This window comes from Micromys minutus (assembly GCF_963924665.1).
Source record: "Micromys minutus genome assembly, chromosome: 22".
Classification (NCBI taxonomy): domain Eukaryota; kingdom Metazoa; phylum Chordata; class Mammalia; order Rodentia; family Muridae; genus Micromys; species Micromys minutus.
Window position 1 is genome coordinate 36,697,863 of NC_137957.1, and position 17,776 is coordinate 36,715,638.

The 17,776-nt window shown below is 42.6% G+C and overlaps 1 protein-coding gene across 1 annotated transcript in view; it reads left to right on the forward strand.

Annotated features, from left to right (window-relative positions):
- Positions 1-17,776, forward strand: part of PLXNC1 (plexin C1) — a gene marked incomplete at its 3' end in the record, with an annotated part of 145,967 nt that overhangs the window by 60,040 nt on the left and 68,151 nt on the right. The window contains exons 5-9 of the mRNA XM_080935786.1: positions 355-469; positions 9,902-10,046; positions 14,176-14,263; positions 16,147-16,249; positions 16,350-16,445. Of these exons, the coding sequence (XP_080791912.1) occupies positions 355-469; positions 9,902-10,046; positions 14,176-14,263; positions 16,147-16,249; positions 16,350-16,445 (547 nt within the window). The remainder of the gene's footprint in view (positions 1-354; positions 470-9,901; positions 10,047-14,175; positions 14,264-16,146; positions 16,250-16,349; positions 16,446-17,776) is intronic.

Genomic DNA, 17,776 nt, shown 5'->3' on the forward strand with positions numbered 1-17,776 from the left:
ACTCTCTATTTTAGAATTCATGAGAGATTGTGCTTCCGTTGATGATGTCATCTTGGGACATAGCATAGAAGTTGAAGTTCAGCATGTTGTCAACATTTGTCCTCTGTTCCTAAACCTGATAAAACACACACACACACACACACACACACACACACACACACACTCACACCGTTCTGCCATTTTTTGTTACTTTTCACAATTTTAATATTGTTTCCATTTTCTCATTCAAAATCAATAGCCTACCATACAGAGTGTTTTGTACTGATGGTTATAAGAAAGTTGTAATTAATATGTGTGTGTATGTGTGTGTATGTGTGTGTCCCAATTTATCAATTGGTGGTTTTTGTTTTATAGGTGCACTTTTCAAGGGGATTGCACACACACAGGGAACTTTGAAAACTGGCTGGATGTTTCATCAGGACCTAAAAAATGCCCCAAAATTCAAATAATTCGAAGCCTCCGAGAGAGGGTAAGAGGACATACTTTTGTTTGTCTTTATGATGTGTTATAGCTGCCTTCTGGGTGTAAAGGAAATCTTTTCACAGTGAAACAGGCCTGGTGACAGGACTCCATCCATTCTGTTGGTGAATGGTGAGAGCCTGCCAGATGTTGTCTATCTACAAAGTGCCAAGAATACACAACCAGGTTGTGGTACAGCCCATCCTCATAGGGTTTGCCATCTTGCTGGGTAAAGATGACCTTCAGTGGTCAGAATCAAAGAGAAGAAGCATTTTTTTTTTTTTGATTTAGAAGAAATACAGCTGTTTTTTTTTTAATAGAGAGAAAAAATAAGCTCAGGCTTGTAGTTAAGCAGATCCTTGCAATTCGGATCTCAGTGGGATTTTATCTTGATCGGCCCATCTTAATTCTCAGTCTTCGAATAGCTGGTGGTGCAGGGGTCAAGCAGTACCATGAACTAGTATGAGCTGGTCCCTTGGAAAGCTCTTGATGTGGCAGGAGAGCATATTGGAGCAGAGCATTTCCTAATGCAAATACCCACCCTTTCTTGAGGGGAAAGAATTTCTCACATGATGCTGTAAGGAGGCATTTCCTCCCTAATCACGGCTCTTGTGTTATGAGCAATTGTACAGAGTCCCTGTCAGCAGCCAGTTGACCTGTGGGCTGCACTCACTGTGTTCTATGTGAATGCCACATTAACAAGGAAATGGGCCACTTTCTTGTCTCACTTTGCCATTTCAAATAGCGAGAACCACGCCACTTAAGATGATTTAACATTTAATAAAGAAAAGCCAGGGCATTTAATGAGTGATAAATAATAAAAGGACCCAGCTTTCAAGTCATGACCGATCAGAACTCACGGATTGAAAGTTACTTGCTATTGTCGCTTCCTGCGTCACTCTCTGGAGTGGGGGCGAGCTCCAAACTCCTGCCAGCTCCGTGCCAGGGGGTCCAAATCAGGGTAAGTGACGTTCGTTCGGCCATCCATGTGCAGGCATTCTCAAGTTCTTTTCTGATTGGTCTGAAGAAACAGCTGGCCCTGATGCTAAGTGTTGGGCAGGAAGCATTAAGATGTTTTGATATCCTCAGGACTCTGATACATGGATAAGATTATGCAAGGCGTTTTTTTTCTTTTTGTCATTCAAAGAACTGTTAAGGGTGATACTATACCTACCATTAGAGTATATTATACCCTTATAGTAAGAAAAAAAATAGCTTGTTTAAGTGCTGATTATATAATTAGCTTACCTATCCAAGGGTGATATAACAGAATAACATGTCATCTGGAACATTTCAAAACATGCTTACACCCACTCAGGAGTAGTAGGTCATACCTATAATCTCAGCACTCAAGAGGCAAGGGCAGGAGGATCCCTGTGAGTTTGAGAGACCAGCCTGGTTTCCGTAATAAGTTTCAGGCCAGCTAGGACTCCATAGTGAGACCCTGTTTCAAATAGCATAAAGCCAAAAATCTTGCACACAAAACAACCACTTGTGCTTTCTGCCCCACCCTGAAGCCCCACGGTGGCTTACCGCTGGCCTAGCAGGATCTTCTCAGGCAGCCACTACATCACTGTCCACAAATTAGAGATAAGCACTGAGTCGATCTTTTTAATTGACATGCTACTATTTCACGTGTGCTTGCGCATGCCACAGCCTGTATATGGTCAGAGAACTATGAAGTGGGTTCTCTTCTTCTGCAATGTGGGTCCTGGGGCTCCAACTCATGTTATCAGGCTTGACCATAGGCACTATGGGCTCAGCCACCTCACCAGCCCACTAATTGACTAATTTCACTTCAGCTATTCTTTAACACTATCTCTAGCCTCATCCCTTCCCCCAGGATTGAACCCAGACCTTACACATGCCAGAGGCAAGCACTCTACCGCTGAGCTGTACTCCTTAGCTCTAGATTGTTTCTTTCATAGTTCTGAGAAGACTTGATCCTCTCCTCTCTCTCTTCCCTTCTTCCCCCAATTCTTCTCCCTTTCTTCTTTTCTATTCAGCCATATTACCAGCCCTGGCTTCTCTTGATCATGTTGTTTCAAAGTATTTCTTACTCCATAGCCATCTGTGGCTTACATGAAAGCCTCAGGCCATTATTTCAATAATACCTGACCCTTACCTAAAGAAATGTCAGTCTGTGGTTGTCCCCATTGCAATCTATTAGGTAAGGTCAAAGAGGGTTTGCTAGCTGTCCACCGTATGACTGGCAACATTCTAGTACCTTTGCAGGTATAGAAAAATAAAATATTACAGAGCCTTGGCTCATAGGAAGCATTATTTCTTTACCCAAAACAGCCAGAGAATAGGATGTCTTCATCTTCACTGAGGAATTCATAATTAAAAGAATTAATTAGAGAAGCACCTGTTAGTCTAGAATGGATTTCTCTGAGGTTTTTGTTGAGCAAAAAGGAGTGTAGTCTTCTATTGAACAGAAATGTCCTGTTGGTGTGCATCTGTCTCCATGTGATTATGTGAGCATTGTCTTAGTCAAGGTTCTCTAAAGAAACATAATTTGAAGGGAGAAAGGGAGGGAGGGAGGGAAGGGGAGAGGGAGATGTGTGTGTAATGAAATATATATATATGGACTTACTAAGATGGTTTATGGACTATAATCTGAGTAATCCGAAAACTGATGTCTTCCAACCATAAGGCCAGGGATGTAGTAGTTGTAGTTGTTCAGGATGTGAGAGACTGTGTATCTTCCCAGACAGCTTCTGTTATCCATCCTAGGGAGAGGCTCTAATAACAGCAGAGGAATGCTTCAGTAACAGGACAGATGAACTCACTAACAAGAGTGAGACTAAGGAGGCAAAAGCAAAAGCTTTCTTCTCCAATGTTCTTTTATATGGGCTGCCACCAGATGTGGCTTAGACTTACAGTGGGTCTTCAGATCTCAAATCCAATCAAGAAGATCCTCACAGCTGTGACCAGCTACTTGGGTTGTAGTTGATTTCACAGATGTAGTCAAGTTGACAGCCAAGACTGGCCATCACAAGCATGGAGATTAGTGTGGACACATTCCTACCTGGGAGCAAGTGTGGCCTTCCCAGTTGAATGACTAGCGTAATGGAGAAGAAAGGCCAGTAAAACTGGAAACTGGGTCATCATGTAGACATGTCCCATTGTATTATACATGCAAGTTATTAATAATTAATATTAATAAGAACACTATAATGAATACATACAAAGAGAGTTAGCGTTAAGTGAAACTTCAAGATCAATAAAAATACGATGGATACAGGAATAGAAGACTTTTTTTTCACAAAGCAACCTGGTTCCTAAAGGAGAGGGGGGTAAAGAGACTCTTCCACAAATCAGAAGTGAAAGAAATCCTGCCAGCACTGATGTGTCAACCGTGTCTCTTGTCTAGTCATACAAGAAGCAAGTAATTGGGGATTGGAGAGATGGCTCAGTGGTTAAGAGCACTGGCTTATTCTCCCAGAGGTCCTGAGTTCAATTCCCAGCATCCCCATGGTGGCTCACAACCATCTGTAATGGGATTTGATATCCTCTTCCGGTGTGTTTGAAGACAACAAGTAATATAAATAAAATACATAAAATGTCACTGTTTGCTAATCTTAAATTGATATACATATTCTAAATATATTCATTTGAAAAACTGTTGGAGGGTTCCAGGATGTAAGTTGGTTGAGAGAGCACACACTCCCTAGCATCCCCCAAATTAAAAAATATCAAAACCTACACAAATACATAAGTAAACCTAAATACAGATGTTTAATCAATTCTCAGAAGTCATACTGTGTTTCAGGTAAACAACCTTTCAACTTCCAGTCATTGGAAAAATAACTCCACTTATAAAAGCAATAGAAGTATTCAGGGACAAACTTCAAAAGCAACGTGTATTTTCTGTATTTAAAAGTCTCCTTAATTTGGTCAATAATGGTGCATGGCTTTTATCCCAGCACTAGGGAAACAGAGGCAGGTGGATCTTTAAGTTCGAGGCCAGCCTAGTCTACAGAGTGAATTCCAGGATACCCAAGGCTACATAGTGAACCCTGTCTTAACAAAATACAAACAAACAAAAAAGACCAAAAAACAAACAAACAAACAAAAAACCCAGTCACTTTTACCAAAAGACACTTTTTAGAGACAGTTACCAAAAACAGAATGTATTTTGGCTTCACAACAATTTGTCTCAACCATTTTTTCCCTGATCATACAGTAACAGAACAGTGAGTGGTGTATTGAACCTATTTATAATTTGTTATTATAGAACATTCTCAATTAAAATGTAAGTCTAAATAAATATGTAGAAGAAATCTTTTTGGAAAATAGAAAAAACATCTATGTGTATTCATAAACATCCCATCGTTCTTAGGAAAAGTTATTTCTCCAACTTATTTTTTAAATTTTGAAATGAGTAGGAATTTTCTTTAAATTAATACTACATTTATCTCAAATAATATGAGTTGATTTAGAATATCATATATATGATATTCAAGTTTCATGTGTGTGTGTGTGTGTGTGTGTGTGTGTGTGTGTTGATTTAGGCATGACCACTGTCATTTAACTGTAAACAAATACATTATTACACAAATACATTGTATGTTTGTACAGTATACATATAGTGTTCAATAGATGGCAACTAATTATGGCAATAGTAATTTTTAATCTGTTTTGATTTTAAAATAATGAGACCATCTGTAGAACACAGCTCAATGATGAATATAAGAATTCTGAAGATCAGATGTTATAAAATAAGGAGAACTAGAAGAATTTTATTGAAAAGCAATAAGTTGCAAACTATGGAAACATTTACTGCATAATTCATGTTAAATGTAAAAGTACATAGTTCAGGGCTGGTGAAAGGGCTCAGCTGTTAAGAGCACTTGCTGCTCTTCCAGAGGACCAACGCTCACCTGTAACTTCAGACCAGATCCCTTCTGACCTTCTCCATATGCAACTACACACACACACACACACTCACACACACACACACACACACACACACAGCATACACTCACTCAAACACATACAAGTAAACAGAACAATAAAATCTTTTAAAATATATAAATAAAATCTAGGATAATTAAGTAATTTACATAAAAAGTCACAGGCAATGTCACATAGTTTGAAAGTATGATAATTTATTTTTAGCTCTGAAGTATGTAATGACAAAAATACTTACACAATCAGTATACTTTAAAAACAATGTTGGCCTAGAGTAGTCTCAGCAGTAGAGGGGTTGCTTGGCTTGTGGCTTTAACCCCCAACACTGGCAAAAAAAAATAACTATACAAGAGGGAAATAATAAAGCATATACTTCTGCAATGTATCTGCCATAGTTAAAGTCTCTCAGGACAAGAGAAGTAGGAAGGAAGGAAAAGAGAGGGATTAAGACACCTAAAAGCAAGTGGCCCAAGGCATATGCTCTCAATGAGCAGATTTGGGGAAGTAGCTGTAAGTATGGAGGTATGTTCAACCTTGCTAGTTTTGGAATAAATACCACTTAAAACTATAATAAGTTAGACCCAGTGTTGATGATGCCAATTAGCACAATCCTTTCAGAAAACAATTTGGCAGTATGTCTCAAAAGTAATGAAGATATTCAGTTTGTCTAAATCGCTAATTCCAGGCATAGAATCGAAGGGAGCAACTTAAAAGAAGAAAGCCCTATGCGTAAGCCTCTGTTGTGGCCACATTTATAGCCTTAGAAACCTGTTTGGCAATAAAGAGAGAAGTTAAGTAAAATAAGGTCTTTGCATGTCAGCATGATGGAATGTTCTGCGGCAGTGAGTTCTTTGGCCCTGTGTTTATTGAAGTCTAATTGATTTCCCAACCATCCCTGGGTCCCATCTGACCCAGAGTACTGCCCTTTCCTCTTTGTTCAGCTGTGCTCGAGAAGGAGCCATGAATCTGGAAAGGATTCTCATATTGGGTTTATGAAGCTTTCTTAGTTACTTTACTGTCGCAGTGATAAACACCAGGACCAAGGCAACTTAGAGAAGGGGGAGTTAGCTTGGGCTTCTGACTCCAGAGGGTTTCGAGTGGGTCCAGGGTGAGTGGTAGCAAGGGGAAAAATGGGAAGCTGGAAGCTCATCTTGAACTGTAAGTGTGACACACACAGAGAAAAACATAGTACCAAGCTTTTAATCTCAAAGACACATACGCACACACACACACACACACACACACACACACACATACACATTCACAAACACTCAGTAATGAACTTCCTCCAACAAAGTTGTACTACCTAGTGCCACCAGCTGGGAACTAAATGTTCAAAAATCTGAGCTCCTCTGATACCTTCATCCATCAGTCTCCTTACCAGAATGCTCACATGAACATCCCTCCCTTCAGTCCTGTTCCTCCTACCTCCAGACTGTTCCTCCAATTGGTCTGATTCTTTCTATTTCACCTGCCACTCTAGCCCAGACTTCTGTCATCTCTTGACGATCTCTTGATCTCTCGACCCTCCCATTTGCCTCTGCTGAGATGTCTGTTATCCTGTAAACTCTCAAAGGACAAGATGGTAGTTGTTTGCGGGTTACTTGGTGCCCTGAGCAGCATTTGGCTATGTTGGGAACTTATTGTTTATTTATAGAATATATAAGCAGAGTGGTTTTGGTTATGTAAAAATTATGTGTGAGAACTGGAAGGAAACCGAAGAGAAGAGATGATAAAACAGGATTTAGAAACCCCACTGGTGAAGGGATTCAGGGTAAGATACACACATATAAGAAATATGTAGTTATGCACCAGCATATGTCAGAGAGAGTACTGTGGAGTGAAAAAGTCAGTATCGCCAAGGGTGCAGACCCCTGAGAAGGTGAACTAGCAAGAATGGCTTGAAGTTCATTCCCATGAGATTCTAGAGCTTGTGGTGGTATGCCTGTTAATGCAGCTACTCAGAAGGCTGAGGCAGGAGGATCACAGACTGAGGCCAGCTGGGATGCTTATGCAGATGGGTTGTAAAGTGCTTGCCTAGCATGTACCAGGCCTTGGGTCAAATACACAGTGTCACACTAATAGGTAGAAAATGTCTCTTGTGGATGCTTAGACTTCAGTCCAGGTGAACTCGGGCGGAAAGAACTTGCCTTCCTACACCATGATTCCGTGGACTGGAAACATATTTTCTTTTTGAAAAAATTGAAAGATTGGGGTATAGATTCAACAAGCTGTTAGGGGACCAGGGGAGACAGCAAAAAAGGCAGAGGTGGCCATATAAGAAGTCTGAACAGAGGTCAGGAAGATGAGTGAGGAGACCTCCCCAAGGTGGTCCAGGCCACTGTTCCCCGTCACAGGTGAGAGAGGGTTACCTGGTCCTCCACGCCAACCTCCCACTCTTAACTCATCTGCAACCAGGTTCCCTCTTCTGTGGGAAGTCAGTTGACCTGCTAGCATTTAATCCTTTAACGTCCTTTCTCAATGGGAGAACTAGCTGCCCTTGGTTCTTTAGATATTTCGAAATCTGCTCCAGGAGTTTGGAATTTCAAGACTTTCTTTTTGTTCCTTCTACACACACACTATACTTCTGCACATACACAGACACTCAGAAAACCCCCTTCCTGCAAATTTTATCAGGGATTTGACCACACGGAAAACCATAGCTAACTTTAAAAGTTGATTGGGCTATTATCTGATAGCATTCATGGGAAGCAATAGAGAGGAGGCGAGGGCTCCTTAACACCTGAAAGAAGATCAAGGAACAGCCTTTTAAGTAAACCACGGATTTGAGTCTTGCACATGAAAGTAAAATCCCGTGTTTAGATGGGAATGCTTAATAACGTAGAGACATATGTTTCACTAAAATGACTATACTTTTGCTGTCTCAATTAAATACATCGTCACCTCAATATCTTATGCATACGATAATTGTGAAATCTCAAAAAGATGAACCATGTCTAGGAATTCCTATGAAAATAAAGATAAATAAGAAGATATTTCCCTTGTGAGATATTTAAAGTAGTAAAAGCTTAGTGACCGTGGGATAGAAATAGATTCCAAATACCTCACCGTACATTGTAAAAAGGATATTGGGGTGGTTTGGATACCAATGGTCCTCATGGACTCCTGCATTTGAACGCTTGGCCATATTGAGTGTGGCCTTATTGGAGAAAATGTGCCACTGTGGAGGCAGGCTTTGCGATAAGATGTATGCTCAAGCTATGCCCAGTGTGACAGACAGTCTCCTGGGCCTGTGGATCAAGAAGTAGAACTCTAGGCTTCTCCAGCACCATGTCTGCCTGCTGCCATGCTTCTAGCTATGACAGTAATGGACTGAACCTCTGAACCTGTAAGCCAGCCCCAATTAAATGTTTTTCTTTGTAAGAGTTGCTTTGGTTACGGTGTCTCTTTACAGAAGACCCCTAAGACAGATATCTCGAGGGATGGGGAGATGGCTCAGAAGTTAAGAGAACTTGTTGCTTTTACAGGGGATCTTGATTTGGTTCCCAGCACACACTTGGCAGGTCATAACTATTTGTAGCTCCAGTTTCAGGGGATGCTGCCTTCCAACCTTCCAACAATACAGGCATATACATATGTGCAGGAAGTACATTCATACCAACAAAATATATACATCTAAAAGTGTTTTCTGAAGTGAAAGTGATATCTTGGTTTAATGGGAAAAGGAGAGGTTTTTGTTGTTGAAAAAATTAGTGATGATATAGCTAATTAGCCATCTGGATAAAAATAAAATTGGACTTTTATCCCACACTATATATACACAAATAAATTCCAGATGGGTTAAAAATGTAAGTTTAAAAACAAAACAGTAAGGAGGATGGAACTATTTAATCCTTGTCTGTAAGCTAGAGTTTAGGATGCATTCAATAGTCAAAACAAGAACCCCTATATCTGATTACATAAAGAGATGCTGTATAAGGGTAAGAGATTACACAAACCAAAGTAAAAACAAATGGTAGATTATGAGAAAGTATGTGTCAGAAATATGACAGATAAGGATTAATATCTATGTGGTGCAGAGATCTCTTCAAAACTGATAAGAAAAATACATAGCAGAAATGTGGTCAAAAACTTGGAATATGCAATTCACAGAAGAACAAATCAAACAGCCAGTAAAACCATTTCTGTTTTCACACCAGCTCCCTAGAGAAACTGTCTTTGTACCCTATTTGCTGTGGAGAAACACCACAACAACTCTTAAAAGGAAATAGTTAATTGGTGCTGGCTTACAGGTTCAGGGGTTCAGCCCATCATCAAATCATGGTAATGAGCAGGAAGAGACAGTTAGCCCTGGCTTGAGCTTTTGAGACCTCAAAGCCAACCTCCTAGTAAAGCACTTCCTCCTACAAGGCCACGCCTCCTAATAGTGCCAGTCCCTATGAGCCTATGGGGCCATTTTCATTCAAAGTACCACACAGGTCTAAGGGTGACTTCCCATAAGGTTTTAGGAGGGATAGCCAGAATACAGATCAACCACATGATATGTGTCTTCCCCTCTTCACAGACCACAGTGACCATTATGGGAAGCATCTCTGCAAGACACTCGGAGTGCGTGGTGAAGAACGCAGACACGGGCAAACTGCTCTGCCAGGGGAGAAGCCAGCTGAACCGGACCTGTGCCTGCAACATCCCCAGCAGACCCAGCTACAGTATGTGATTCCTCTGGGTCACTGTTATAAAGTCAAGAAGCAAGAGCCTCTCCCTAGTTCAGTTACTGGGGATTGGGATGGTTCTCTTCCTGTCTCTCTACCTCTGATTCCCACCTGAGTCTTCTCTCCTGCCCCATCTCCTGAGTATACTCCAGCTCCTCACTCCCAGTTATGACTGGGGAGAGATAGAGAGGAGTCTTTGTCTGGGGGAGTTTGGGAAAGCAAGAAACCTTTGGGCTGATTCTTTCCAGGTGGATGAGATGATTCAGAGTTCAGAAAAGTGATGGTGCCTTAGGTGAGATAAGAAAACATTCTAAGTTCAGTGCATTCATTCATTCATTTACACAGGAAGTATAAACATCTGGGTACAAAATATTGTGCTAGTATTCCAGGAATATGAAGGTGCAAACAGATTAAGCTGACCCTTGCTTCAGAATCCTTACAACTTAGTATGTTTACACTGTAGAGTATAATTGTTGCTGTGCAATGTAGTGTATAAATGTAAAGTTATAATGTAGTATAATTGTGTACCTATAACTGTAAAGGCACCTTTATGTCTTAGGGTTTTACTGCTGTGAAGAGACACCATGACCATGACAACTCTTATAAGGAAAACATTTAATTAGGGCAAGGTTACAGTTTCAGAGGTTTAGTCTATTATTGTCATGGCAGGAAGCATGGCAGCATGCAGGTAGACAGGGTGCTGAAAAAGGAGCTGAAAGTCCCAAATCTGGATCCACAGGTAGCAGGAAGAGACAGTGAGTCACACTAGGCCAGGCTAGAGCCCATGAGACCTCATAGCCCATCCCAGGGACACACTTTCTCCAACAAAGCCACACCTCTCAATTGTACCATTCCTATGAGCCTATTGGGCCATTTTCATTCCAAGGACACGCCTGGGGTGAGCAAGGATCTCTTTCCGGGTAAGTAATATCAGTCTTACAAGAATGAGGGATGAGCAGAGATAACCCGGAGACAAGGGAAAAACTTATGCAACCAGAAATCAGCTTGTGTACTAGACAGAATAGAAAGGGGCTTAGATTGGGGAACTCAAAATGGCTCTCTATAAGTAAGGCAGGTGGGGTAGGGATGGGATGGGGCTGGACACTAGGGGAGCTAGGGGACAACAGAAGGCCATATACAATGTGGGCTTCATCCTGGGAGGTCTCAGCTACAAGTAGCACAGTCAGATTTATCAGCAGGAAGACATGAATGTGGATTATCTGTCCCTGGAGTAGAAGGGCAGGAACCTTGAAAAGTTTGTTGCCGTGCATAGAACTGTGTGTGGGCCAGTGTGTCCATTTATAATCAGTAAATTTCTAGGGAGTACATGGGCAGATGGATGGCAAGGAATGGAGAGGGGGGGAAGGGGGAAAAAGAACCGAAATATTTGGTTCCTAAGGAGTGGTTAACAGAAAAGCCATCAAAGTTGTCCAGACAAGAGAGAGTGAGATCCAGTATTAGAGGCAAAGGGGCGTGAAGCAATCTAGGGATGTCCAGGATGCTCAAAGGAGGATCCAGGAGTCTGTCAGGATGGAAAAGGCTTGGGAGAGTTAAGGTGATGGTGGGCGCCTCCTACAATTCGAGTTGTGACCACACTGGAGTTTCTTGTTAATATTGGGTGATGTACAGACAGAAAGAAACTTACTGCTTATAGTCTTGGAGGCTAGGGATCTTAGATAAGGGCATCAGACGATTCAGTGTATGGTGAAGGCTCTCTCTCTGCTTCAGCAATGATGCCCAACCCTCCCTTACAAGGACATCAGTCCCATTCACGAGGAGGAGGTCCTCATGATTTCACTCCTTCCCAAAGGCTCCACCTCATTATCATCAAATGGAGTATTGAATTCCAAATAAAAACTTTGAGGGTGTACCAAACAGAGACCCTAGAGCACTCAGTTGAGCCTCCTTCCCTCCAGAGTCACAAGCTAAAAATGTCCCTTGCCATCCTTGGATCTGGATACCTAAAAAGTGCATCCATTTTCTGCTTTGTCACCACTGTGCCGTCTCTAAAACCCATTTCTAGTTAAACTGGGTCATTAAAGATGCAAATATTATTCACATATAAAATATGACTCTGAAGTATCCAAGACTGACTTACAAAGCTTATTGGTGGCATTAGACCCTCTAACAGCTGCCCCCTTCCTTTAGCTGAACACAACAAGTTCAGTTGTCTACTCTTTGTGCTCAGCTGTCTAAAGCCATTGACAAAAACTTAATTTATTGTATGCGCTCCCGCTTTCTCTCTCTCTCTCTCTCTCTCTCTCTCTCTCTCTCTCTCTCTCTCTCTCTGTGTGTGTGTGTGTGTGTGTGTGTGTGTGTGTGCTTGTTGTAATAGTGCCTCACTATATAGCAAATCCTCCTGCTTCATCCTCCACAATGTTATATCTATAGATAGAATGATGTAAAGACAGACAGACAGACAGATAGATGAAAATAGAAATATATATTTGTATTTCTAGACATGATCCACTATGTTTACTTTCTTGCCCTATTTTAGCTAGCCTTACCTCTACTGTTAAGTCCTGTTTCCATATACTTTGAAACAGTGGAGAAAGGTTGGCTCCCCCATACACCCTCAATAATCCTTCTGCCACACCTTTGGTTCTCCAGAGGAACCCCTACCTTGCACCTAAATTCTACACAGAGTTCAAACTACTCACATGGTATCCCCTTGACTTCTGTGTCTTCTTCTCCCCGACTTTCACCTCTTCTAGAACTGTACATGCTTCCAGAGGAAAGATTGTGAATATTCATTCCCCTGTGAAATTTCCAACGGGTCGTGCACGGTTGGTGCTCAGTAAAGTCTGACTTCTTTGGCATCCTCCCCGGGCACTTGTCAATTCTATGAAAATATATTTTCCCTGGGAGTCCCTCAGTGCTAAATGGCCATGTGTTCTTTTCACTAACATGCCTCAAGTGTCTGTTCAGATGCTCCTGCTGAGAGGTCATGTCAGCCCTCCAGACCTCCTTGTCTTCAGAACAAAAGATTATCATTTCACATAAGCCCACTTCACGTGAGCAGAATGCTGTGTGGAATTCTAGCCATCAGAGGAAGAAGCCCTTGTGCTGGAGAGAAACATCCCCATGCAAGGACCCTTAGAGTTTGGGAACATCACACTAAGAAAGTTTCAGGAAGGAACTTAGGGATGCCTACAAAGTCAGCCCAACTTCTCACAATGCCAAGACTTCACTTAACAATCCTCATGAACTCCTACAAGTAAGGAGATATTATTTCCTCTGTATTAGTGCTGGTCCCCAATCAGACACAATAGGACAGGAATGGTGTTGCTGTGGACCATGGTACCCAAAGGATGGTCTATATGTTCGTTATGTTGGGAGGGGCATTACGATATACAGGTTCTGAGCCCAGCCTCAGGTCTGTTGAGTCACCATGGCTTGGAGTACAGCTCTGGTATCAATATTTCCCTAAAGCCTTTGTGATTCTGATCGACAGCTGGGTTTAAGTACTGCTGCCTGAGATCCAGCACTGAGGCTCGGCAGCATTCCTCCACAGCCGACTTAGCGTAGGCTTTTACCCCCATTTTATTCTTTAGGAGTTTTCCAAACAATGCACAAGGCTTTTTAGAAGCAAACCAGAAAACCTTCATTTGACAGCAGCTGACTCCAAGGAGATCATTGGGCCTCACCCCCCAGCTTGTCACATTTAGGGTTTTTCTTAGGTAAATATTTACAGAGTGTGGACTTTTCTGAAGGTGCACGGTTTCCTTTCCGGCATGCTGGTATTCATATTCGAGACACTTCTTGCTCGGTGACTTGTTTTATTCTCATGCCTTGGCCAATTACAAGCTGAGGTAGTGATCCCAGCGAGAGCAGAGGATGTAAATGGGCTGTAAAATGGTTTTTCCTGGTGATTATCTGTGGGAGCCTTGAAGCTAGCATCAGGCTCGGTCTGTTTGGAGGCTTATGCTGTGCTCTGTGGCTGCCTGACATGAATGGCCCGTGGGGAAGGAGCCACATACTGGTTGGAATGTTGGTGAACAGCTGGCACACCCGGGCTCTCTGTGTAGAGAGGGCAGAAATATTTCTTCCTTTCGCATCTCTGGCTATGTTTGACTATGGCAGGAACCCACCATGAATGACTTTCGCCCCCTTTCTTTTCCTCCAGATGTCTTAGTCATCAATGCGACCTTCACCTTCCCGTCTTGGAGCTTATCAGAAAGATTCAACTTTACCAACTGTGCGTCAGTAAAAGAGTAAGATTGGCTTTGACATTCAAATGTTTTCTCATTGCTTTGAAATTTATTTTGTTTACTCCTTGGTTTTCTAAAGAACTCTTTTGCGGACCAGAACTTTCCAAAGTGCCTTTTGGAGCATGGTCTAACGGGAGCTAGGAGAGTCACAGAGGTAATAAACCGTGCTTGCTCATTCAAGCCCTAACAAGAAAACTGGAGCAGCTGAGGAGCGCATGCGCCAAGGTGTCCCTATCCTCAGGGAAAGGTCTTTTCCCCAGACCTGGAGGATCCAGTAAAGATCAGTAAGGAATACTCTCCCATAATGCAAACGGCTTTGGGAGTTTGGCCAGAGCAGAAAGACCTGCACATGAGAACAAGTTGAAGTCTCCTTCACCAAAATGGCATATTCATTTTGCTTCCTTTCTAGGTGCTAGGGAATCAGACTTGTGGGCCTTTGAGCATGCTAAGTCAGTCTACCACTTAGCAACCCTAGCCCCGTGTCTTCCATTTATTACTGTTAGCCCCCTTCAGCTATGACCCCTTTGAATTTGGACTACAGCCCCCTCTCTAAAGGAGAGAGAAGACAGAGGAAATAGTCTTTTCAAAGGCCCATCCTCTGAAATCTGGACAGAGGACACATGTAGGCTGTAGGACAGAGGTGTGTCATTCATTCTGGGGTGTGATTGGACACCGGCACACAGGAGCAGCTTCCAGCCTGCTCTGGAAATCACTATAGGAAAAGTGTCTGGTTATCTTTACCAAAGAGGAGCATTGGCAGGTTGCACAAGCAGAGAGTCAGTGATGTCTAACTCAGAACGAGTTTAGGGAAGAAAAACAGAACGCTTGGTGTCGGAAGCCTCCAACCCAGCAAATAGGAAAAAGGAAGAGAGAACAAAGTAGAGCTTAGGGTTGTGAGGAAAGTTTAAAGATGTCTCTCTGTAGACATCTTTAGAGCTCAGGTAGAAGGAAATGGCACACCCCCAGGGCCCCACTGCTAGGTAAAAAGCCAGACCTCATAACCAGATCCACCAGCCTGAAGAGTACCTATTCAGGGACCTGCTTGGGGGAGAGGCTCCCTCCCTGAAATGTGATCTGTTTTCTGCCCGCAGGAGACTACTTTCTGTAGATTAGGATATTTAAGTACCTATGAATTCCAGCCCAGGCAGACTCCCTCTGTATGGTTTCCTCATCACCACCCCCCCCCCCCCCCCCCGTTTCCTTGAGGCATCCTTTGGATAGCTCTTCAGACCAGACTCAGTCTTTCTTCTATTAATCTGTATCATCCTGATCTCTGATCATCATCCTTTATGCACGGAGAGCGTTCTTGGGCCCTCCACAGTTACCCATGCACAATGCCTCATTTGATTAGCAGGCCCTATTCTTCCTTTGGTTGTAAAGCAAACAGTGGTGCCCCATCCTCTCTGCCTGCCAGGGAATGCTTTGTCTCTCACACCAGTGTAGTTGGCAGCGCAGCTGCTCCAGGGAGTGAGGGCTTTGCTGATCTGTTGAGTGGCAGGCGGGAGAGAAAGATCCCTCTTTACAGAGGCTTACCTCTGGGTGGACAAATAGGAACCAGGTTCAGAATCAGATTCAGTAGGTTCCTGTTATCAACAGACCGGCGGGTGACCCTAGCTTCAGGTATCCATGGCAACACCTCTGTAAGTGTGATGACAATCCATCAACTTACAGGGCTTTCCAGAGAAGGGCATAAAGCCTTACTCTCTTCCCATCCTCAAAGGACCATCTTTTCTCCCTTTGTCCATCCTAGGCTAGTCAAAGATTTTATTATTAATAGCAGTACCATTTCTGTGTGTTCTTAACCTGTAGCACCACCGAGGGAAATTTCTAGAATATGAATAATTCCCTAAAATCATAGACATTAAGTTGGTTTTCCATGTTGCCAGATGCCCAGCATGCATTGGAACTGGCTGTGCGTGGTGTAAACGGGACAAGAGGTGCATCCACCCCTTCACTCCCTGCGAGCCGTCAGACTATGAGAGGAATCAGGTAAAGTGGCATTCAGAAGCAAGTGTGTGTGTGCACACAGCCCCACCCCTTCCTGTGTGTGTCTCCAGCCAATGTTGAAGGGATGTTCTCTCCAATGCAGGAGCTCTGTCATATTGCTGTGGAGAAGCAGCCCAAGGACTCAGGAGGAGAAAGAGTCAAGGACAATAAGAGAAACAGAACCACGGGGGCTTTGCAGGTCAGACTCAACTTTTGTGTTGATAATGGAAAGACAAAAATCCCCTTTTGATGACAGCAACAAGTCCTACTACTTTGGGTTTTCTTTTTAAAATTCCCCATCTCACTCAGAACCCCTGCCTCCCTCCCCCACCCCCCCACACAGACTTTTTTTTTTCTTGGTTCATTTTTAACCAAGTTTCACATAATTGGCTCAATACATCAAAGGCTTCACATTCGCATAAAAGAAATTAAAACTTTGTAATTGTGAAAAATGATGCTGTTCCAGTAGAAGTGGGATTGTAAAGGTGACTTTGTGGCTCACTGGGGAAAGTGTCACATACAGCTGAGGTGACCTCGGTTCAAACCAGATACTATGATTTCACTAATGACTGGCGCTATGTGTGTGGGTTGGGGTCTACGCAAAATACAGAAACTGACCTTGCTTATTCTTTAATTCATTTATGAAGTTGATCGAACCCATCATTAATAATGCCAAGATGGAACGGCTACAGAGTATCTCTCCTTCCCTTGTCTCAAAGGTGGTGATTTATTTTTCCCATGAAATTTTCCTGGAAAATCCTCTTGCTTTTTCTTCACAGCTATAGTTAATTACCACAGTCTAGATATCACTCATGTACAAAAAGAAGGGCTGAGACCATGTGACTATTTCCAAGCAGGACACATGTGACTGTGTAGTTCATTAAGTGTTTACATGTGGACACCCACCCACACATACACACACACACACACACACACACACACACACACAGAGTGAACAGGTTCCCTCCCTCATTCTCTTCTGACTCTGTCAGAGCAGACAAATTAAGATGAGCACTGGAAGAATTTCAAAGGGCCCAGCTTTCTATTCCATGACCAGTCTGGGGCTCCGACTTAGCCATTTACAGCTACTGAAGGTCAAGTGTCAGCACAAATAAGGAGCAGGTATTTAATCATTGCTGAAAAGTTGATAGTAACTTTAGGTGAATTAAGTCACAGGCTGAGGGCCTGTGAACCCAAATGAATTATGAAGTTAATTAAAGCATTAGTGAACCTTGGTGTGCCAATAGCTCCAGCCTTTGCGTCTCTGAGGCTTAATTAAGTGATGGGCTACTAACTCTGGTCTCGGTGGTCTGTAACAACTAAGACACAGCGACAGGAGCTTGGATGGAGAAGAGAGAAGCCCTTTTCTTTGAGTTAAGCTTGGTGGCGGTGGTTTTCAGTGTTGGTAAACTGCAGGGACCATGAGACTTAGCATCTTCACTACCTTTAGTGTGCACTTCCGTAATGTAAGTATTCCTTCACGCTGCGTGTGTGGATAGTCACTGCGGTACTGTAAGTTGTGCCAAACTA